At 47.9% G+C, this 24,190-nt stretch overlaps 1 protein-coding gene across 1 annotated transcript in view; it reads left to right on the top strand.

Annotated features, from left to right (window-relative positions):
- LOC148222875 (uncharacterized) overlaps positions 1 to 24,190 on the top strand; it is a 52,425-nt gene that overhangs the window by 16,888 nt on the left and 11,347 nt on the right. Inside the window, 5 exon segments of the mRNA XM_088170383.1 lie at positions 1,908 to 1,969; positions 2,628 to 2,689; positions 3,130 to 3,264; positions 6,196 to 6,356; positions 6,359 to 6,457. Of these exon segments, the coding sequence (XP_088026509.1) occupies positions 1,908 to 1,969; positions 2,628 to 2,689; positions 3,130 to 3,264; positions 6,196 to 6,356; positions 6,359 to 6,457 (519 nt within the window).

Here is a 24,190-nt window from a genome sequence, read left to right as displayed (position 1 = left end):
CCAGGGGAGAGGCTGCAGAGTTTGCAGTGCACTCAGGGCCTGGGGAATGCAGACTGTGGGGTTAATCCTGCCTGCTGCTATCTCTTCTGACTGTCCCAAAGGTTTTCTGTGCTTTGCAGAATACCTTTAATGAAGATTCCTTTAAGGAAGTCCGTGTGTGTTTGTGCTGTCCTCTGGGACCTGCAAGCATGACTTTATGGATAATGAGGGGCAAAGAACTTTTGTCTTTATAGGACAGACATAGGGCTGGCATTGATCCCAAGAACAGGAGGGATGAGCTCAAGGGAGTTTTCTTTTCTGGAAGTGTTTTTGTTTGTCAGGTGACCTTGAGAGAACAGGAACTTAAGGAGGCAGGAGCTGCCCCGTGGTGGCTGGACAGGAATGTGGCTGGGCCAGTTGGGATTTGTTGAGGTTGCCCAGCATCTTCTGGGTCCTGGCTTGGGAGAAGCAGCTCCTTGATGTCCCAGATGGCCAATCCAGGGATGGACTTTGCAGGATTGGAGGAGTTTGACTCCAGAGTGTTGGAGATTCAAGTTCTGGACAAAATTGAGGAGTGCCTGTGCTTGCTGTGGGGAAGGGATTTCTCCTTCTTTGAGCAGGCATCCAGGTGAGGAGAGCAGCACCTCAAGTGCCAGCTGGGAGGTTGGCTTTTGGAAGAGAACCAAGGATGAGCTGGAACAAACACAGCAACCTGTGGGTGCTCGTTTTGTGTGTGTAACTCTGCTTTTCCATGTGACCTGAACATCAGGGGAAGATTGTAAGTAGCTAACAGACTAATTGTTGCTTTGTGGTGATGATTAGCAGCTCACACAGACCAAAGCACCAATTTCTGGTCAGGATAATTTTTTTTAAGGCAGTGTCTGGAGCATCTGTGGCAAAGGCTCTGGTTATGCTGAGGAGTCCTGAGAATGAAACCAAGAAAAGTCAGATCTGCAAAAAGTGAAGCATTTCCCAGTAAAAATTCCTTTAACCAGTGACCACAGGTCTGAAAAGGAAGATTTATACAAAATGGGAAGTTTCATAACAGCACTCCATAATAAAATAACAAGGGTGGTGTATGCACACATGTACACACACACTCATTCCAGATAAAATCAAATATCCAGCACCCCAAAGCTGATACACTTCTATTTATTTTTTATCATTGTGACTATGAAATATATATATTTTTTGACTATTTCAGATAGAAGTGCTGTAGATGATTCTATCAGCTGCTGCTGGGGGTGAGCTCTTGACTTTGCCTGCATCAAAGGATGTACCCCAGCTCTTTCCTGCCTGTAACCCTTCTTGCATATCCCAGTCCTCTGCTCCCTCAAGTCCTGCTCTCTTTGCTTTACACATCCCTTTCCAGGACCCTGGAATGCACCTCCACTTAGGTGTTCTGCTGCCAGTGATTTTGGCATCTAACATAGAGGCAGAGATTGGAGCAACAGTGGGATCTGTTGGGAGGGAGGAAGTGCAGAAAGGAGAGAGAGAAGGAGGCAAAAAGAAGTGGAATGGAGGAGAAGTGAAAAGGTGAAGGTGAAGAGAAAGAAATGAGAGAGAGAAAGCAAAGATCCAAAAGAATGACAAATTACTCCTCTGGGCCATGTTATATGCTGCATCATTTACAGTAAATTGAAATATTGTTAATCTATAAAGGCTGTATTGTTCTCTTTTTCTCCTGGCCAGCTACTGCTGACGTAAGCAGAAACTCTTCTGGGCTAAAGCAGTCGAGAGCCTTGCAAGAGAGCCTGGTGCCAGACTGGAGCTGGAAGAGGGATTTGGCCTCTGCTGTGACAACTTTGAGGGCTCAGGACTAGAGGAACCCAGGGATGTGAGGTTGTTGAGCGAGTTTCAGGAGCTGTCAGTCAGTGCTCCTTCCAGAAAAGCTAATAAAAATGCATCTTGAAATCTTGTCCAGGAAGATGTCAGAGCTCTCCTACAGACTTAATATGCCTAACACAGAGACCAGCTTAGTCATGACAGGATAAAGCATTGTCCTGCTAGGAGTTCATATATCCTGCAATATGGGATATATGAGTACTGGATATATATCATGGGATATATGAGTATGAATATTACTGCAGGTTCATCTATCCTGCAAATCTCACTCCATGAGCTGTATAAATGCATCTGGGTGTATATCTATCTCTATGTGTGTGTGTAAGCTTATGCAGGTATCTGTTTTCTCCCAATAATTCAGTAACCCTGCCTGCAGCTTTGCAGACTCCAGGATCCTGGCCAGCTGGAGCAGGGGAGGCTGCCAAGTCCATCAGGTTGATGGAGCCAGCAGGCTGCTCCACCTGACTGTCTGGAAGCATTCTTTTGCTCTCTTGGGAGCTTCCCAGCACATCTCCATTTCCTCTGGAAGAAGGTTTGCCCATGGCTGCCAGCATCTGTGGCAGGTCTTCTTTCCATGGCTGGTGTGGCTGCAAAACCCAGAGGGCCATGGCCCTTCTCAGCACTGTTTTAGCCATCTCCCAGCTGCAGAAGTCCTGAAAATTTCTAAAATGTAGCTCATGAAGCAGATGAAAAGACACAGGCTCTTTGCTGCTTTATAGGGAGAGAGAGGATCTCATTAAGAATTGTGTATATGCAACAAACCTGGTGAAAACAGTAATAAATCATGGTTTTCTTTTCTTTTAAAGGAGAACTTCCTTGTCAGCAGCTGAGAAGATCCTGGAGAGTTCCAAGGTGCGTGAGGAGGTAACAAGGGGACAGCTAAAATTTATATTGTTGCTCACTTTCTATGCTAATATCAAGAATGATCCTACTGAGAAAGCAAATTCTTTTGCTCATGAATCTGGTGTTCAGGTGCCCTGCAGGAGCAATGGAGAGACACAGAGAAGATTTTTCACCACTTGATCTCAGCATGTGGCTCTCATCTGGCACTGTGCTCTGTCTGCTCCTTGCCTGGGACAGTGTCAGAACAAGTGGGGGTTCCAAAACTGATCTGTAGGGGAGAGAGCAGGAGCAATCCTGTTTTCCACACTTCCCAGACTAAAGAAATTGCTCCAACCTCCTGGGTCCTCATTCCAAGGAGAGCTTCTTCACAAGACTTGGAGGCAGAGGTTTGAACAGTGCTCTCACTGCCAGTCTGCAGCCATGCCCTGCTCTTTCACTGCCCACTGGATGGTGAAAACTTCCTGCATTTTACACCTGGAAGAGCCATCCCAAATGCAGGCACAGTAGTCAGGTGGAGCCCTGAAATGAAAGAGGGGAACAGCAAAGAGATGGGAGAGGTGGGAAAAGGCACCAGCAACCAGCCCAGGATGTCCAGTGGATCCACGAGCAGGATGCCTGAATTTGAGCTTTCATATTTTCCAGATTCTGCACTGCATTGGGGTGTGACTCTGCACTTCATACAAAGTGTTACAAGTTCTCCTCACAGCTCAGGCACACAAAACAATCCTTTGCCAGCCCCACAACCAAGGACACTGCTGCAGCTTCAGCCCCAAAAAGTGCAAACAACAGGGAATTGAGGAGAGAATCTGGGAGGATGGGACTGCAGAACCTGGAGCTGGGATTGGACAATGAACCCCAAGATGGAAATGCACCAAAACTTATAAAAGTGTGAAAATTTGGGACTCTGAGTCCATCTTGGGTGTAGCCACAGCCAGGCTCTTGTACTGCCCAAGGTGAATCCTTTGAAGGCCTTTTAATAAATCCCTGCTTTATTCCTTTAACTCTGTCTAGCCCCTGCTCTAGGAATCCAACAAGGCAAGGAATTCCATGGCAAGGAATCCACCCCTCTTTGTTCAGCTCACTGGAGCTTGTCACACAGAGAACAGACACCAAGCCCTTCCTCTCTTCCTTAGCACAGAGGCTCCCAAGCTGTGGCAAAGAACCCTGACAACCTTCTTTATGCCTTTTGGAGCACTTACACTTGTATTGTTCAACTTTGAATAGAGCTTTTAAAAATAGTTGCTTCTCCAGACCAATTACAGGCTTTTATAACCTTGCCAGCCAACCATGGATCAAGGGTGGGAAGTGCAATTTTGGCAAAAAAGGTGCCAATTCTTCTTATTTTCTCACTATTAGTTTGGGCTTGGTGCTTTTATTTTATTTTTTTTTAAAGGTAAAGAAGATCTGCATGTATAAAGGAGGTGAGGATTCATGAAGAAGCAAACAGGAATTTTTATTTTTTTTTGCTTATGTGGAAGGGGTGAAAAAATAAGTCAGCTGCTTGTGGAATCATGAAAGGTCTGCAGTGTAATGAATAATAATTTCAAAAGTAATTTCTGAGATCTGAACAGTATTTATATGCAAATACTGTCTCAGAAGGTAGTGGGAAAAGACCAAGAGTTTTCCTAATATTGGCTGGGAAACAAAATTTGCAGTTCTGAAAGACTTGCCATTTCCATAGGAACCAGATGAGATGAAGTAGAAAGACTTAACAGAGGTGATTAAAAAGTATTTTATACTGAAAACAAACTTTCTAGCTGAATGACATAAATTGCTTTTAAGGGAGCAAATGGCTTTCTAGCAAGTTAAAAAAAAAAACAAGTGTTTGCCCTTTAGTAACTGGTTTAGAGAGCCTAAAGCACAACCTTAGAGGAACCATGGGCACATATTTTGAGGTGCTGGAAATCTAGTTTATGCTACCAGAATTTGGGGGGTCCTTTTAAAATTTAAATAAATGCAAAAATCCCCTACATGCTTCAAAAATCATTTTGCATTGCTCTGGGCAGAGGTTGAGAGCAAAGGTGAGTGATGTGGGCAGAACACCTCATCCCACTGTTTGGTGTTTGGGAATTTTAACAAGAATTATGGTGGTATCCTGCCTAATTTAAGATTTTGTGTTTTAACCAAAAATAAAAAAAAAAAATTAAAATCAGCCAACGTTTGTGTTTTGTTTTGGTTATTTCAGCAGTAATAATTTTGTGGTTTCTGTAGTCACCTTCCCAAAGAAGGGAGCCATCACAAACAAACGAGCTACTTCCTCTGCTGTGCTATTTCTGTTTTGGTTTATTAGTGAGCTAAAAAAAAAAAAAAAAGCAGCTTTGATCTACCCTCCAGCTTGATATGTTATGAAATATTTTCATCAAACTCTGCCCTTAATTGAACTCATATTAATCTCAGCAAGATTAATGCAGATCTATGTTCTTAGGGGTTTCTGGACAGTCAGATGAGATCTTGCTGGTGTTGAGTTCAGTGGACACCACTGGAGGGGCAGAGATATTTCTACAGAAAATTCATTGCAGGATTGGGAGTAAGAGCAAATTCATTTGGCCTGAAGCATAATTAATGCATTGCCTAAAGTTTGCCAGTATGTGTTGGTCCTTCTCCCATTGAAGTTGATGGCAAAATTCCCATGGAATTCAGCAAAGTGGGGTGGAATCTATACAGGAATTATTTTTTCCCAGAACAGCTCTGCAATAACCAGTGGATTTGCAAACTCCTCACTCTGACACATTGAAATAATTTGGGACTTTCATTCCATTTTGCTTTAATTGGACTTAGCCTGCATCTGAGTCTTCCTAAATGGGTTGCTATGCCTAAAATATGTGCAGGCATGTTTGCACTCTCTGAGGGAACACGGAGGTTAAACTGGAAGGCGAGGTTATGTTAGCAAGGATATTTTCTTTTTATGCTGCTTCCAAAGGCAGCCCTGCTTTGGGCTCACCACTCTGCCCTGACTGCTCTGTGCCTCCCCATCCCAGATCATGCTGGGATTTGATGATAAAGCACATCCCCTTTCCAGGAGCCCTGCCAACCCCTACATCCTAACTCACTGCTCTTCTGGTACCTTAGGCACTTTGTGGTCACAAGGCAGACTGCAAATGTGGGTATGTCCAAACCCTCTGGAGGAAGAGAAGAAATTTCTTACAGAGCTGCTGTTGTCCATTTGAGTCCCAGTTCCTTTGTTTTAGTGTTTCTCTGGCCGTGCCAGCTGAGGCAGCTCTTAGCTGGATACCAGCACTTGCAGGGCCTGATTTGGTTCATGTCTTCTATAAAAGTTTTCCAGCTCTGACCAAGGTATTTCACATCAGGGTAAAAATGTGAGTAAATCAGAGCTGGCATCTCTCCCAGACATATCAATTCCCTTAATTCCCTTTTTCCTGTGGCTTTGGGACAATCAAAATAGGGAATGTTTCCATTGCTGTACCTTTATGAAAGTACAATATGTGAACACCATCTCCTGAGTGCATCCAGTGCATTTCCTTGCCTTGGTCATTACAATAGCTTTCCCTGGAAATGATGTGGGAATCAATCTGGGCTTGGCTCCAGGGAAGATCAAAACCCCTGACGTGACAGCTAACGAAACAAGGAGAAAGAAGATGGAAGCTGTCACTCCCAGCCAGCCAACACCAACACAGTCCCAAGGCAGCAGGAGGTGCCAAGGTGTCTGCTTGAAAAATTTGGAGAGACCTGGAGGGGGGTCAGAGAGAGGGCTGCTCCGAGGCCAGTTTTCCTGGCAGGAAAAGCCATTTGCAGTAATGGAGGAGCAGTGGAGGCCACTCATCCTCTCTCTGTCTGTTTTAACATCCAGGACAGGCTGGCATTATTCTGCATCCCTGGGGTGATGGTGCTTTGCCATGGAGCTGAGCTGGGTGGGCTGCACAGAGCAGGGTGTGGATCCAGGGGTATAAACTGAAGGCACAGGATCCAGGGGTATAAAATGAACACAGGATCCAGGGATATAAAATGAAGCACAGGATCCAGGGGTATAAACTGAAGCACAGGATCCAGGGATATAAAATGAAGCACAGGATCTATGGGTATAAACTGAAAGCACAGAATCCAGGGGTATAAAATGAAGGTACACAGGACAGGGTGGCACAAACAGAGCCAGTCAGGAGCCAGTTTATCTCTAAAGCAGTGTTCCTGATCCACAGGCCTTTGGTGGTCAATAAAACATCCAGCAGTGGCTCATGAAACAATGGGAGACCCCCTCTCTCCCCTCCATCAGCCACAGAAGTGTGGACACAAACAAAATGGGAGAAAATAAAAGTTACTATAGATTAGCTTTCAAATTTTAGTCTTTCGTTTATTTGATTCTATATATATAATATATACAAGTTGGTCTTCTGATTATTGTGCTTTTTCTGAAAAAGGTTAATCCCTGGACTTGAGAAGTTTAAAAAATGTGGCTCTGAGGGTGCTATTTTTGGAGCCAATTACAACAGCATTGAAATGTTGAAAGATTCCTTTTATTTGTTGAAAGATTAGGCTGAAGCCCTTCAGTCTATAAAAGAATAATAAACCCTAGCAGGATAAAATCCTTCATTGCCATGAGGATACAAAAGGCACCTCACAGTGCTGTGTGGGCTGGGTGGAGGCACAGGGCTGGCAGAGCTGGCACTGGTAATTACTAAAGTTATCAGTGCCCAGAAAAAAAAGTTTGTGATCTCTTGCTTCATTCATACATAATCTCATCTTCCTGCAGTCATCTTGGACAGCAAAAATGAGATGTGTTCACACAGTGTGCCCAGTCCCTTTCAGTGTCCTTCAGTCTTGTACAACCCACTCCAAAATGAGTTGTTAGAATGGAAGGGTTGGCAAATTCTTGCCTCCTGAAGTCCTGGAGAGAAAATGAGCTCTACTGACCTTTTCTTCCTGGCAAGTTTTGTCATCTGGGCTGCTTGCAACTGAGTGGAGCTTGGTTTTCAGATGATCCCACTTAGATGAGCAGTTTCTGGGTTATTTGTGAAGCACCAGGAGTCATCACCAGGACAGAGGGCTGTGTAGCTGTGCCTGCACTGATTTCATGCACATTGGAAGTTGAGGAGCTTCCAAAGGAATGGTATCTCTGAGGAGAGGACAGGGTACAGAGATTAAATGGAAAAATAAACCTGCACATACAGACCTGGCATGCCTTTGTCTTGTGTGCCTGAAACAACAGCAGTGGGAATGGCAAGAAGCACCTCGGGGCAAGGGGTGTGTGGCACAAAGAGCAGGTGACAACAGTGTCCTGGGTTCTGGGCTCAGAGCCACTTGTCCCTGCAGTCACAAGGAGCAAGAACTTCTCAAGCAGTGACTGAGCCTGATGGCACCTGTGGGCCATGTCCAGCCATCTGTCATGCTGTGGCTTTTGGAAGTTCTGTCTAGCTCTTTCCCTCCCAAGCTGAGCACTGGTCCTGCCATCCCAGCCCGTTCTGGGATGCTGCATTACCTGTCACACTGGAGTATTCCTGGAGCCTGAGAAAAATCACATGGTGCCTCTCACTGCTGTCTCAGCCAAGTTTCAGTGTGATTAATCACACTGTTCCTGCCTAAAGTTCCCCTCAATCACCACGGTTTTAATTCCTTCCATTTAATTTCTGGCTGTGTTACATGGAGCAGCACTGTTCTCATCTGTTAGACACCTCGGTTTCACCCCACTCCACAGCAAATGAGGTGATCCCCCTGTGTCTCTTATTTCTTCCCAGGACTGTGGTGAGCATTAATAAGCAGGCATTTGCAAAGCCCTGTGTGATCCTCGGAGTAAAGGGTTTATCCTGGGGTGAAGTGTTGCCCTGAGCAGAGCTGGGCTGTGTGACCAGGTCAGCCCAAAGCTGTGTGTGCCTTTGGGGCTGTCAGCAGGCACAGAAAGGAGAAGCTGTCTTCATTCCCCATTTCCATCTCACATATCCTTGGCATGGAAGCCCGGCTTGGCAGGCTGATGGGGATGGATATCTCTCAACACCCCAGGAGGGTGACAGACAGCTGGGGTCCATGGCACGCTCAGCCCTTACGAAATCAGCCCCAGTGGGGGTTTGTGAGGGGAAAGGAAATCTGCCTGCCCTTGGGTCTGGGAATTTGTCATCAGAGTGCAGGGGCTTTGGGGCAATGGGGGCAAAAAAGAATCTCTAAAGAAACTGGTTTCTATCCCAGGTGGTAATTCCAGCAAATGGAAAGCAAGCCTAATCAGAAAGATCCCCCAAACCAAAAAACCTGAAGTTCCTGCTCGCTGATGTTTGCAAGGCTGTTTTGGGCAGTTGTTCCCTGCTGATGTAACCACCCTCATTCATCTCTCACCAGTGGGCTGATGGTGAACTTAGGCTTAGTGTGTGATGTTTGCATGGATGCAGTTTTGTGGACAGGTCCTACTTTTTTATCAGGATGCAGGGGTGGAGCTTCAGGGGCAGCCAGGAGTCACTCGTCTATCTCTGACCTTTCAGATTTAGAGGATTTGGGATTTCCAAGTGGTCTGGTGAATCAGAACAGACTGACACTGCCTAGCACCTCTCCTCCTGGTGCCAGCTCAGCACATGGAAACACACACAGAGATGTGGAGATACAAGTCCAGGGCTGTTTGCTGGACCCTCCCTGGGTGATGGAGTCAATCACCTCGGCAAGGAGGAGCCATGGCCACAGAGAGGCAGGCTGAGTCAGACACTTTGCTGGGAACTGGGAAATCAGAGCAGAAGGCAGGGGTTTCCATGACTCAGATTAATTGCAGGGAGGGGGCTTTCATGGGAGAAGGAGAGGTCAGTTACGCTGGATAATGCTTTGGCTTCAACTTTTCTAGGAAGCTGCAGCCCAGAAGACATCTTTTCCCTGCCAAACAAGGGCCAGCACAATGACACCCTTCCCCCAGGCCTCCACCCACTGTCATGCAATCATGGAAAAGGAAGATTATTCCTTCTGTGCCACACATTAACCCTGGAGCTGCCAGAGCAGCGTTCCTGCCCTGGATCTGTGCTGCCATGGCCATCTGTGCTCCCAGCTCCAGGAATGCACTGAGTGGGGCAGCTCCACGTTGGCCCCCAAAAACTGCTGTGCTGGAGACAGCAGCAAAGGGTGGGAGCTGCCTGTCTGCAGCTCACATCTCTCTCGTTGAGCTCTGCCTTTTTTGCTGTGCTCTTTCCTGCCCCGTTGCCTTCCCTGTGCTTTTTATTCCATGCAGGCTGCATGGATCAGACAGGGAATCTGCTCAGAATTAACAGCACCCCGTGGAGGCTGCAGCTCAACCCCTGGCAGAGTCAGGGTAGGGGGGTTTTTCTATCCTATGTGACTTCCAAAGATGCAAGCCAAGCCTGGCTCCCCACAACCATCCAAGGAGTCCTGGCAGAAGGTGGAAGATCCATCCACAGGGACTGAAGCCTGGCAGGGGCTCTTTGGAGAAGGCCACTCTCCTCTTGCCTATTGGGATGCAGAGAGGCACCAAGGAATCATCACCTGGTGACACCACATGTCTTTAATTTCTCCATCTGGCCCAGCACTCTTTTTAGGGAGCTGAGGAGAGGTGAATGCCTGGGTGGCTGCTGCTGTCCCCTCAAAGAGCAGCTGTGCTTGCTGATCCCCGTGTTGCATTTCAAAGCAAGCTCCTCTGGGTGCATGAAAACACCCCAAGCCTGTAGCTATGGCAAAGCACTACATGGCTACTGTGCAAAGAAATGAGATTCACCCCTGACCGCTGCCCCCGTGGAGAGCTCCTCAAAACACTGCCAGCCTTGCACCAGTGCCTCCGAGGGGAAGCAGCTGCAATTGTTCTCTCTGTGCCCAGAGGTGCCTGGGCAGCAGCCACACAGCCCCAGTGCTGCCCATGCTGTCATGTGCCATCCATCACGCTGGAGGGACGGGCAGTAATGTCATTGTGGGGTGACACAGCCACTGGGACTCCTTCCACCACTCCTTCCTTCCCTGGGAGCCTCTGCAGGATGGGCAAGGCTGGAAGCTGACTGAGTCCACAGCTGCTTGTGGCAAACGATGCTTTCATTTCATCTCTGGCAGCACTCGTGGGGATTAGAGACAGATCCTGCACTGGGAGCAGCAGCTTCAAGCTTCAAGCTCTGCCAGCTCCATCCTGGCACCTTCACCAGCTGTGTTTGCCCAAGCTTCGTTCCCTGGAATTCCCTGCAGCTTCCTGGGCCACCAGAACAGCGAGAGGGATGAGGACTCCATTGCCCATCCCCAAGCTGTGGTGTGAAGGGGTTAAGCCGTGTTGTTGGTTGTCACATGGTGCTGGGAATGCAGAGGCAGCACAGAGAGAGAGAGAGAGAGAGGCAGTGGAGGCACATCTTGAGTGCACATGTGGCCTCTACCACAAACACTTCAAAGTGCTTCCCTCAGACTGACGGAACAGCCTGACGCCGACTGTAAATGCCCTTGACACGCAGAGTGGAAAATATCAAACGCCCTGAAACGCGGCTGCTCTCGCTGGGGAAGGCTTAATGAACCTGCCCAGAGAGGAGGAGGAGGAGGAGGAGGAGGAGGAGGAGGAGGAGGAGGGGGCACACGAGGTGTGACGGGTGGTTCTCATTTAGCCCATGTATGGGTACAAGCCAGCCCGGGCAACTGGACTTAATCTGAGGCAAATCCAAGCACTTGAGGGCATTTTAAAAGAGGCTGAGATGTCAGCTTGAGGCGAATCCATGTCAAGGTCCCCACGGCCTTGCTGCCTGCCCCAAACTGTGCAGGGCAGAACAAAAGGGTTTCCCAGGTTGGAGGTGAATCCTTCTCCTCAAGGAACCTCTCTCTCTCTTCCCATCCCTGTGTCACCTCCACTCCTCCACCCCCAGCTCTGAAATGCCCTCCCTGATCAGGTGCTTTTGTGGCACTGGAATCCTCCCCAGCCTTGGCACAGAGTAAATGCCAGAGGAAACCTCATTTTGGCCATGTCCCTCTCCTGGGGCTGTGAAATAGGCCAGACCTCTTTGCCCCATCATCTCCAAGGCCTCACCTGGGATACAGAGCTGCTCTGATGCAGGGGAGGAAGAGGATTGCAGGAACAGATCTCAGTCGTGGCACCGTGATCATCGTGGAGCCCCTGGGATTTGTCTGCTGTAACCTTGTCTGGGGCATCCCTTGGCTGGCCAGGACATGCAGCCCTGGTGGCTTTGGCTGCTGTGGCTGGGGAGGTGACATCAGCCAGCAGTGCAAGGGGAGCAGGGGAACGTGCCCCAAAGCTTTGAGGCCATTTTCCCAGGATGGAGGCCAAGCAGGGACCCTGATGCAGGGAGAAAGCAAAGCACCACATTGTCCTTGCTGCATGGAAACCTGCAGGCAGAGGCCAAAGCTCTGCCTGTGCTGCTGGAGGTACACGAGGTACTGAAGAGTGGCCAAGATACAACAGCTCTTGAGCCTGGACCAGCATGAGAGAGACACAAACAATCTCTCAACACCTGGAATGTCATTATTCCATGGGAATTTGGGAGGGGAACTAGAGGATTCCAAATTCCCCACGCCTGGAAGGCTGTTATTCCATGGGAATTTGGGAGGGCATATGGAGAAGTCAAAATTACTGATGCTGGGAATGCCATTATTCCATGAGAATCTGGGAGGGGAACTGGAGGATTCTAAATTCCCAGTGCTCAGAATACTATAATTCCAATGTTTTGGTGGGAATTTGGGAGTGGAATTGGAGGAGTCGAAATTCCCAACACCTGGAATGCTGTAATTCCAAGGTTTTTGTGGGAATTTAAGAGGGCATATGGAAGATTCAAATATCCCAACACCCGAAATGCCACTTTTCTATGGGAACTGGAGGATTCTAAATTCCCAATGACTGGAATGCTGTAATTCCATGGTTTTGGTGGGAATTTGGGAGGAGAGCTGGAGGATTCTAAATTCCCAATGCTCGGGATGACATTATTCCATGGGAATTTGTGAGGGGGAACTGGAGGGTTCAAAATTTCCAACACCGGGAATGCAGTTATTCCATGAGAATTTGGGTGGGGAACTGGAGTGTTTGAAATTCTTGACACCTGGAATGCCATTGTTCTATGGGAATTTGTGAGAGGGAACTGGAGTATTTGAAATTCCTGACACCTGGAATGCTGTTATTCCCAAATAGTCTCTGATGGCCCCTTTTGATCCCTGCAGACTCGAGGGGAGTATGAGCACGAGTGATGGAGATGGACCAGAGGGTGCCAGGCAGATGCAAATCCTGTTCCCAGAAGGAGAGGGGACAGAAGGACAGGGGGCTGTGTGGTGTCTCCTTGGCTCCAGCACAGCACACACCACCCAGAGGCTGAGCAGGGCTCTGATGACTGCAGGCAGGGATCCATTGGTTATGACACACTTGGCATGAGCGAAATTGCCTCATAAAATACTTCTCAGATCAGCAAGAACTTGAGGGATGTCAGGAGGGAATGGAAGGAGAGGAAAGTTCAGACGGGCGGCAGCAAGACCCCACCTTGCATCTGGGAAGCAAAAGCAGACAGAGGAGGAGACCAGCAAGGGGCAAAAAGTGTAAAGTGGAATGGAATGGAAGTGTTGCAGGTCATGGAGCACTGTGGAGGGATCATAGGAGCTGGACCTCCTCCATCTCGCTGGGAGAGCAACTCATTTTCCAGATAACAAACAAGGTAGAGCCATTAAGAGGGTTTTAATAGAACATCTTTGGGGAGCACTGCTAAGAGGGTAAACAGAACAGGTAGGTGCCACCATAAACTGCTGGGTGTTAAAAACGTTAAAAAGCAGTAAACAACTGCAGGTGGAAACCTCCACTGATGGCAGAGATGATGCCATCCACTGATGGCAAAAAAAAGCCAACAGCTTGGGACTTGTGAAATCTCCTGGGAAGGTTTATCCCCCAGTAGGCTCTTGGTGCACCCTCTGTTTAGAAAAGATGCTGTTGCCTTCTTTAGAGTTGCTTGTTTCTTGGAAGGGCAGGATGGATGGATCATGGGAAGAGACCTCGAGGGTGACTTGGCTCAGCTGGGGATGGTGCCTAGGATAAGGGGACACTGCTCAGAGGGAATGGGCAGCAAGGGGGACAGGGTGTAGCCCTGGTGCCCATCCTGGGTGCCTCCAGGGCTGGCAGGGCTGGCAGGGATGGCAGGGCACAGAGGCTGGCACAGCCGGGGGCCTCCTGCGCCGTCCCCGCAGCGCCGGGGGAAGATGGATGGATCGCTGAGTTGTGGATTGATGACTGCTGTCAGCTGGTGGCCTGCCTCACCAGCCAGGCAACGGAAGCAGACTCCATGCCCAGTCTCTTTAAAGGCTTTTTGCCTCAGGATATGATTTATTGTTAGAAAACAAAGGATGTTTAAGGGGGAAAAAAAAGCCAACACAAAATAAAACATCACAATTGATGAAAGCTGTCTTTGGTCCCCAGTGGCTTTTTTCCCCTCTTGTGAGCCTGGGAGCAGAGAAGGGATACATCCCCCCACAAATAACCTCAAGCCAGCTTCCTCTGTCTTTTAGGTATGCAAGTCTCCAGTCCCGTGATGGGCAGGGACTCCACAACCTCTTCCCAGGCTGTGTCCCTGCCAGCCAGCCCCACACTATGTGCAAACGCAGAAAAGCTCTGACCAGAGCTATTTATAAGTGACCAGGGACCAGATTTTTAAAAGCACAGAGGTGCCCAGCTCTAGCCCCCAATTCTGGAAAAAAGAACAGCTTCCCTGGGCTGAAAATAATTGGGAGCACAATTAAGGGGTGGAAGGAATTATTTGAACAAAATTGAATGGATGATAATGGGGGAGTGTTTGAGGCTGTTTGGTGAGATGCTCTAAGATCATGGAAGCCTGAACATTGCTCTGCAGAAACCAGCCCAGCTAGGAGGGAAGGTGGAAGCAGGAGTACTGTAGGTTTAACATATCTATATCTATATCTATATCTATATCTATATCTATATCTATATCTATATCTATATCTATATCTATATCTATATACATATATGTACACATAGATAAATAGCATTATGGGCATAAATATGTGGCAGTGAAGTGCATATTGATGTTGATGACAAATACAAAAGGAGGAATGAGTTAGTGCTGAGTAGAAATAAGTGAGGGCCTGGGAAGAGAAGCTGAAGGTAGGAGAGAAAAGCCTCTTGCCACTAGAATTAATGATAATTATTTAAATGTATCAAGAAAAGCCAAATTCTGTAATGAGATCCCAGACAATAATGGGAAAATGCTCATCCTGTGTGTAGAAGAGACAAAATTATTTGTTCAACATTTATTTTTCTCTTTGGAAAGAAGTGGAATGACACAACCATACTTTATGGAGATAATGAAAAACTTTGTGTTCTACCAGTGATGAAGCCAAACGTTAAAGAGCAGTGATTAAAGTGAGACATTCTGCAGGATCAGATAACTCACATCAAAGGATAAACAAATTGGCCTGAGAGCTCTCTGAACCATTAGTGTCGATTTTTAAACAAATCTGGGAACTCTGGGGAACTTCCAGAGGACTGGGGGGAAAAATCTTAACACCAGACTAATAAGGCAGTAAATAAGATGGGCCATGAAAACAAGTGGTGCTGGCAGGACGTGGATCCAGAAAGAATGATCATAAGAAAAACCTTTATGGAACACAGTCCATATGGACTCACAGCATGTTGCATAATTAAAATCCATCAGCTGCAGCTTGCAGAAAATAAAGACTTTTTACTGTCTGTGATGGGGTAATGACCTTAATTTACAAGGTGGCATCATCCATGGAGGTTTTTGCATGATCCTTGGCTTACATTGGCATGGCACCTCAAGGGAAAAAAAAGGGAGAAAAATCATCCCTGTATGAAACTAGTGCCACTGGGATTGGTTTTACTGCCCTGTAACTGAGTTGGAGATATTTTCTGGTGGGACACCTTGCAGGGCTCTGATGAATGAGGGTTGGTCACTGCTGGAGGAGTGGGCAGTCAGGAGAGGGCTGAAGCTCTGCATGGGCAGGCAGGTCCCTGAGCTCTGCCTGTGCTCACCAGCCCTTGTGTCGTGGTCCCCAGCCCCTGCAGGGGAGGGAGCTGTTGCCATCCCATCTGGATTTCCCCTCTCCGAGGCTCTGGGGTTGCTGTACATCCCCAGTCTGGAGCTGGGATGCAGCCAAAGCATGTCTCTAGATGTGAGATTTGGGAAGCATTCTGGGATAACCTCATCCAGGCACAGCTTGGGTCCCTTGGCCAGGAGGACTCCCCTCAGCAGTGTGTGTCTCAGCCCAGCTGTGTGCAGGCTTTTCTGCAGCTGGAAGGTTTGGCCAGCTGGAATCACAGCCAGCCAGCCAGCCCAGATCCTTGGAGCAGCCTCTTGGGCTCGTGAGCTCCAGGATCCACCAGCCAGAGCAAAGATGTGTGTGTGTGACAGAGAGGGCTGTGCATCCTTCCTGGGGCTGCTCCAGACCAGCTGGTCCCAGCCAGGCCCTGCATCCTTTCATCCCTGATAAGGATTGTCTCTGCTGCAGAGTGTGTGACAGTCTGTCTGTCTGTCTGTCCCCTTCAGTCTGTCTGTCCCCTCCAGCCAAGTTTCCACCAGAGCAGTTATTTACAATCAAGTGCTCACACCCAGACACATGGGCTGAAATGCTGAGACAAACCCTCATGGAACCTGAGTCCAGTTATTCCAGCTCTGTTGTTTCCAATTTACCGTGTTTTTTCGAGTTCTGAATCTTTTTCATGAGCATTAAAGACCCCCTCTGGACATTTCTAATCTGCATGTAATTGCCAAGCAGATATGAACTCTCATTCCTTATTCACTGTGGGAGTGGTTTGCAGTGTCTTGACTAGGTTGTGGGGCACAGGTCATAGCCCCTGGTCTAAAAAAGGGAATTGCTGACCCTGCAGGGCATGGAGAAGGTCAGGCTGGGAAGCAGCTCGGGTTTTACACAGTGCCTTTGAGCCTGGGGGTTTTGTAGGTTTAACATATATATATATATATATATATATATATATCTATACACACACACACATTGATAAATAGCATTTTGGGCATAAATATGTGGCAGTGAAGTGCATATTGATGTTGATGACAAATACACAAGGGATAATGTGATAGTTGTGAGTAGAAATCAGTGAGTTTGGCGTTTTATGGCAATCAATGGGTTTGACATTTTAGAGATAGCACTTTGTGCATGGCTGGGGCACGTCTGCCCACACTGGGGAGCAAATGCAAGGAGAAAGCTTGGGGGTCAGAGGAAGGTGACTAACCCAGCACAGCATCTCCCTGGGGGTCCTGGAGGTGACCCCTCCTTCCCTCAAGGAATGGCCTGGCCCACAGCAATGTCATTCCTGGGGGATGGTGGCCACGACCATCCAGCCCTGTGGTGCATTTGTGGGGTCATCAGGACAGGAAGCCAAATTCCCTTTCCTTTGGTGAGCTGTGTGCTCCATAACTCAGGAATGTGAACCACCACATGTTTGGCTGAAAAATGATTATCCTCAGGAAAGGAGCAGGTCTGTCATGGTAAAGGAACAACTCTAATCATGATGTGCAGAAATGACACCTCAGGGCTTCAAATTTGTTCCCTGTCAATGCAGAGGAATAAAACTGACCTAGACACCATTGAGGTTGACAGGTCTTACATTTAATCTGCTCTAAAGGCACGATGTGACCTTGTGTTCCTGCACACTGGAAGGCTGCAGCTGTTTTACCCATTGGCTTTTCCTGCTCTCTGGGCACCTCACAACCTCTCCAGCAGAGTGGAGAAATATTCCTGTCTGTGCACTGTCAAATGTGGGCTTCAGCAGGGACCCTTTGGACTGAAACCAAGCCCCAGGGAGGGGGCTGATGCCAGAGGATGCCCTCCTTTCTAGGACCTGGCTGGTCTCAGCTGCACAGGAGCCTGTCTCCAAGCCCTGTGGTTTTCCTGCTTCCATTGTCCTCCTCTGTTCACTCCTCAGAAGAGGTCTCACCAAGCTGGGCTTTTTCAGAGCCCTCCCTCAGCCTCCCTTGAGGCAGGCACATTTCTTCCCTTTTCATTTTCCTGCACCCCCAAGCTGGGATTTTTGGGCTTGGTTTGTCTGCTGTTGCTGCTTTTGCCTTTTTCTTCCTCTTTGTTACACATCACCAGGCAATTCTAATTTCAGACCTTGATTCCTGCAACCAAAACTAGACTCTCAATCCAGTGGGAGCTGTACCAGGGGGTCTGACCCCCATGATCCCAGGGGTTTATTTCTGGAGTGTTGGAACCCAGAAACCTAGGAGTTTTGAGCTTTCTGTGCTGCCAGGCACTGACCCCCAGGAGAACACTGCTTTTGACCTGAGGCCTTGGAGAAGGCTCCAAATTTGAGTGATGGAGTTAAAATCATGGGTGTGTAGTTGGAATAAAAGTGTGTGATTTCACATGATGAAGGGTTTTGAATTTGAAGGTTTTAGAATATAGTAATGGGTATGGGACAAGATGGAAGATTTTGGGTGTTGTCTCCTTTCTGTCTTCTTCCTTCTTCATGATTTCAGGCAGTAGTTTCTGGTTCGACAGTCAGTGCTGCACTGTGGGTCACAGGAGTTTGGTTATTGGGTCAGAAGTATAAATTATATAGGTGTTAGTTCTTTATTGGACTGTTTAGCTTTAAAAGACCTTGTAACTAGCTAGGTTCAGCTCCATTTTGCTCACTTTTAGCTGGTAGCTAGAACAGAGCAGAACTCTCTGTATTTTAGATAAGATTTAATAAACAACCAAGCCTGAACACGAGAAAATTCGTCTCCTTCGTGTTTTTAATCCTGACTCTGAGTGCAGACAGAAGAAAATTAAGACAAGCCACTAATTAAGTGCTACAGTTACAACATTTACACTGGAGGTCTGTACAATCCTCAGGGATCTGCAGGCACAAGACCTGGCTGATGGTTCCATGGGGCCCCACAGGTTTTGCAGACAAGAAGATTACCTGGATCATTCTGCAGCTGCAGCCACTGGGATAATGATGGGGTTTTTGAGTTTCACTGGTGGAGCCAAAGCCTTGAAGAAGAAAAGGCCCTGCCAAGCCAGCAGAACACATCCATCTTCCCAGTGAAGCAAACAAAAAGGGGTTTCAGGTTAATCGATCTGCCCCAAACAAAGTGCTTTGGTTTGGCCTTCCTCACTTCCCCATCTCCTCCTCTCTTCTCCCATTGCAACCGTTCGGATCTGCTGGATTCAGCCCAAAGCCACAGAGGGGTCCAGTCCACTTGAATTAGCACTTCCCTGCAGACAGAATCCATCTCTGAGAACGTGTGTGTGCCTCTGGGTTCGACAGCTTCCCCTATCACGACTCCCCTCCTCTGACCTTGGTCCAAACCCCGGGGCTCGGCGGGACCTTTGTTTATTTGAGCGAGATGCTCTTCTCTTTCAGCACTGCTTGTTCACCAAGGCAAGGACTCTATTTAACTGTGTTTACACAGTTGGCCGATGTGTTGCTGTGGAACTGTTGATTGAGGCCTGTTGGAAGATGGGGAGCGCTCGGCACAGACGGATTTTGGGCTCTGTCCATGTGCCAAACACCAACCAGGCTCTGCTGTTTCACAGGCTCGTGATCCAACCGAGCCCAGGCGCTGTCACAGCGATGGAGAAAGGTCTTCTCACTTCTTGCCAGGCCTGGAGGCAGTGCTGCTTCCCACTAAAATGGTTGTAATAATGTTTTAGCATGGGCAAAGGGAAAAAAAATAAAGAAAGGAAAGACCTCCCTAAAACTGGTTCAAAGGGCTGGTGGAAATGGAGTCATGGAATTTTTTTTTTTTTTTTTTTTTTTGACAAATACAAAACAAAACACAGCCTGCCCAGGGCAGGAATCCAGCATGGAAAATTGGAGCCCAGTTAAAGTCTGGCAAAACTGTAAGTGAAGAAACTTCTATTCTCTTCTCTCCTGATCCTAAAAAGCTGCCTGATTCTCAGCTGGGAGGAGAGAGTGGGGGAATGGTGGGCTCTCACCTCAGAGTGCATCTGGAATGTGTTTGCATTCATCATGGGCATGAGGAGAAAGAGAAGAGAAGAGAAGAGAAGAGAAGAGAAGAGAAGAGAAGAGAAGAGAAGAGAAGAGAAGAGAAGAGAAGAGAAGAGAAGAGAAGAGAAGAGAAGAGAAGAGAAGAGAAGAGAAGAGAAGAGAAGAGAAGAGAAGAGAAGAGAAGAGAAGTGTGAGATGTTTCCCAGGGGTTGGAGGCCTTGTGGAGGAAGCAGGAAATGAAAAAACACAAAGTCCCTGCTCTGGTTCAGCCACTGATCCCATGGTACGAAGGAAAACATCAGAATTCCCCTTTCTGCCTTCCCTCCTGACTCTCCTTTGGGCATGAACTAAGGAAAGGACCTTCCTGGCTTCCTGGGGCTGGTTTGCAGAACTGGTGGGCAGGTGGGGCAGGAGAGGACTTCGGGCATGGCCACAGCCCCATGGACATCTGTGCCACCAAGCAAACCACACACCCCATCCCCCAGCATGTCAGGATGGTGGGGTGGGGGCAAAAACTGTATAATGGTGGTGGCAGAGGGGATCTACTTGGTAAATCCAGGAGGAAATGTGGTTTATAAGCTCAGGGAGATAGAGGGATCAAATAATTTTCCCTGCTGGGGTCTCTGTCTGGGCAGTGCCATGTGCTGATGGTGAGCAGGGAGGGCTGTGAGCCCTGCTGAGCTGACACTGTGCCCCAGGCCAGGCTGGCCACGTCCTGCTTTCTCCAGCTGGGACATCCCTGGCCAGTGGCTCAGCCCCTCAGGGATGTCTGAGCCACTTCCCCTCGGCCATCTGGGGAGCATCCTGTCCCCACAAGTCATCCTCACGTGGCCTTTGCCATCATGAACCTTGGCAGCTCTGCTTCAGGCACATCCACACGCAGCATCCCTCTGCCTTCTGCCTCCACAGCTGTGTCCAGAGCTCCTGGCTTGTCCTGCACGGATTCAGTCATGGCTGGACTGCTCCATCACCCTGACAGAAAGACACTCCTCTCTTTGTTGTCCCAAATCTGACAGAGGATCAGCCACGGGAAGAGACTGGGCAGAAACAGCCAGCTGCATGTGGCCATGGGATATCTCAACACTTGAAGAGAAGGAGCAGGAGGACCCCCAGAACTGCCTGGGCTGGGGAAGGTGAGGCAGCAGAGAATGCATGGCTTCTGTGGATGGATGCACAAATAGCTCAGAGGAACTCCCAACAGGGCAGCCTGGCACTGCAGAGGGCTGAAGTGAGCCCTGTTTGAGGCTCATGAAAGACTCAGTGGATGCCATTTCATGCAGGTTTGGGTTTGTGTTGCAGGTTCAGATAAATCTGGACTGGAACCAGCACACTGCCCTTTGAGCTACTCCCAGTGCTGCAGCATATGAAGATGAAAATGAATTATCACTCTCCTGGCTGTATAGGCCCTGGGAATAGAAAGCTTTTGAAGAATAAAGTTAGGAGCTTTACTCGCAGCCTCACCATTTTTAGGTACCAATGTCCACATCCACAAACATAAGTCCAACTACTGTGAGAGTCTTTATGGACTCCTAGATCCAGGAATGAGTTCCTGATTCAGTTTTTTATTGTTATTTTCTTAGGACATTTATTCAGCATTGTCCTGACCAGCCAGGAGGATCTGGGCCAATTCTTGGTGCTTTTTTGCCAAAACCATCCTTTAGTCTCAGGTACCTCCTGGATGCTGGTGGCTGAGATGGAGACAGTGCAGACAGACCCAAAGCTGTCTGTTGTACCTGGTCTGGATGGAAAGGGGACAGTTGCCAGCTACAGTGCCTGGACAGACACCCTGTGGTTAGAGTAGTCCTCATTTTGGGATGGCAACAGCATTAAATGTGTGTAAAGCAGACAGACTGGTGCTAAAGCACTTACTGGGAACATTAATACACCACGGACCACCCTTCCTCATCATGTGATGTGGTTCTGTCTATAGGCAAGATATGTAAAAACAATTTAAAATTAATTTAGCTTTTAAACCTTTTAAAAACATATAAACCCCCCAACCTTTTGATATGGGCTTGGGCTGCTTTTCCAAGTGGGAAAATGTTCACATCAGGATTGATTTAATTTTTTCCCCCCTTTTAAATCATAAACAGTCCCAGTACAAGAAACAGTAGCTGTTATTGATTAAAAGTTCATTTGCCTTGTCTTTGCTGATGATTGATATTTGGTAAGGAGGGATAGAAGAAGGGAAGGGTGTTGTACTTTGGAGAGCTAAAGAAAATGTGCCACATGTTACCTGCATCTTAGAATAATGTTAGTGTTGGAAGGAGCATTATCCCAAAGAATAACAGTTGTTTTAAGGTTCAGCAGCTCCCGGTGCTTCCTGCGTGTGTTTGACTGGGTAGGACACACCCTTTTAAAAAGCAATGGGATGCAGGAGGGGAGCAATGCATCAGCAATCCCAAATGGGATTTTTATGGCTCATTGAAGGAAAGCAGCTCCCCACTGGATCCCATTGTGCCATTTCCAGTGGCAGGCTGTAAAAGCTTCCCTTAGGGAGCGTGTGCTGCTCCAGTGAGTGCAGGAGCTGCTCAGGAGCTGCTGGGTTTGCCTTGGTGATGCCTGAAGTTTGAGCTTTCGTATTTTCCAGATTCTGCACTGCATTGGGGTGTGACTCTGCACTTCATACAAAGTGTTACAAGTTCTCCTCACAGCTCAGGCACACAAAACAATCCTTTGCCAGCCCCACAACCAAGGACACCGCTGCAGCTTCAGCCCCAAAAGGTGCAAACAACAGGGAATTGAGGAGAGAATCTGGGAGGATGGGACTGCAGAACCTGGAGCTGGGATTGGACAATGAACCCCAAGATGGAAATGGACCAAAACTTATAAAAGTGTGAAAATTTGTGACCCATCATCCACCTTGGGTGTAGCCACAGCCGGGCTCTTGTACTGCCCAAGGTGAATCCTTTGAAGGCTTTTTAATAAATTCCTACTTTAATCCTTTAACACTGTCTAGCCTCTGTTCCAGGCATCACTGACACCTCAGTACTTTTATTGGGCTCCCCAAACCCCAGACAAGCTGGGAGTGCAGGGTGCAGCTGGCCCAGTCACAACCCAGGTTGGTCCAGGCAGGGATGGTGGTGTTGGTTCCTCCTCCCAGGGATGGGGAGTGTGGATGCTCCCACTGCCCTGGGAGCTGCTCTGCAGTTGGGAAGTGGTTTGTAAAAAGGTTTTATAAATCTCTAACCTTCTGGAAATCTCTGGTTTCAGACATGGAAGTAAATCCATGTAAATCCACACCAGGATGCTGGAGGCAGAAGACCTCTTCTCTCTTAGACCTTCAGAGGACTTGGACTCAGTGGGGCAGGAAAGGCATTTCTCTGTCAAAACATTTTCCAGGCAAAAAGGGTTGGATTCAGAGAAGATGAAATTCTGTGAATTCATCTCCATTCCCCAAACTGTCGAACTGGGGGAGAGGGGAAAAAGGAAATGTTTTACTGAGACGTTTTCAAAGCAGAATGTTTCTGAGGTTTCTTTTCTTGGCCTAGTCTTTGGTTTCAGGACCTCCTTCAGTTTCAGTAAAAAAATAAAATTCTTTTAAAAATATTTAAAACATCTGTCAAAACATCAATTTCTCAGTAGAACTGAAATCTGCTTTTTCCAAGACTTCGTAATTTGCTCAAGATATTTGTGGCAAATTTTCTTCCCAGCTCATTCCCAGTGCTAAATGCTTGTGAACTGGCAGGGCAGGAGCACACCCTGATTTGCACAGAGCTCCTGGACAGCTTTTCCCAGCACTTCTCTGAAGGTGCCTCAATGTGTGAAGAAACTGTGGCAAAAAAAAGAAGAAACCCAACCAAAAAAACAACAAACAACAAATTTTCCAGTAAAGGAGCACCGGGGTTGCATCACACGCACTTTCAGAGGTTTTCATGGAAATTTATTGATTATAAATAGATATGTGATCCCAGGGGAAGGTGGGGCTTGTCTCCAGCAGCTTGGCTTGCTTAAAGACTTCATGGAGGTTTTGCTGTCTTGAGGGTTCCTGCCCACCCTGGTGCCCATGTTTTGGGGTGATGGGGTGACTTGCTGCTCTGTCCCATGGCAGGAGGGACCAGATGGATGTTTTGGGGTGATGGGGTGACTTGCTGCTCTCTCCCATGGCAGGAGGGAGCAGATCCCCACAGGGGCTGGCTCTGTGATGATCCTGACATGTGTTATCCCCAAATGTCCCCATCACTGGCACTATTTACACCTCAGCACAAGGAGGAAGTTTTCTGGCCCACTACCTGTGAAAGGGCAGCTTTCTTTAAAATCAGCCTCCTGATTTTACTGCTGGCTTTTCCATAAACAGTGTGTCCTGCTGCTATTCCCTTATCCTGGGAACCCCATCCAGCTCTTCTGAAGCAGTTTGCAGTGGCAGGAAGCAGGAACCCATGTGACACACAGATCCAGAGCCAGGGTCTCTCCAGGGATCAAGTCTGCCCTCGTGTCAGTGGTATTGGACAAGGGGGCAGATCCTCTGCCATTAAAATTGGTTATTTACAGCAACTCAGCCACACTCATCCATGGGAGAGGGGGCTTGGCCACATCTGTTCACAGGCCTGAACCTCCCCCAGTTTATTTAGATGATGCAAAATCCCAGCCCACAGGGGTCCAGGGTCTGGGATTTTTCAAAGGAGGACAAGTTAGAGCAGCAGAGCTTGGGAAGACCCCTCCCCTCCAGCTCAGTAATGACTGTGTTAATTACCACTCACCCCT

Source organism: Sturnus vulgaris, chromosome 9 (assembly GCF_052056855.1).
Source record: "Sturnus vulgaris isolate bStuVul1 chromosome 9, bStuVul1.hap1, whole genome shotgun sequence".
NCBI classification, from domain to species: Eukaryota; Metazoa; Chordata; class Aves; order Passeriformes; family Sturnidae; genus Sturnus; species Sturnus vulgaris.
The sequence above is the reverse complement of the archived record's forward strand: the minus strand, read 5'-3'. Positions and strand labels throughout refer to the sequence as shown.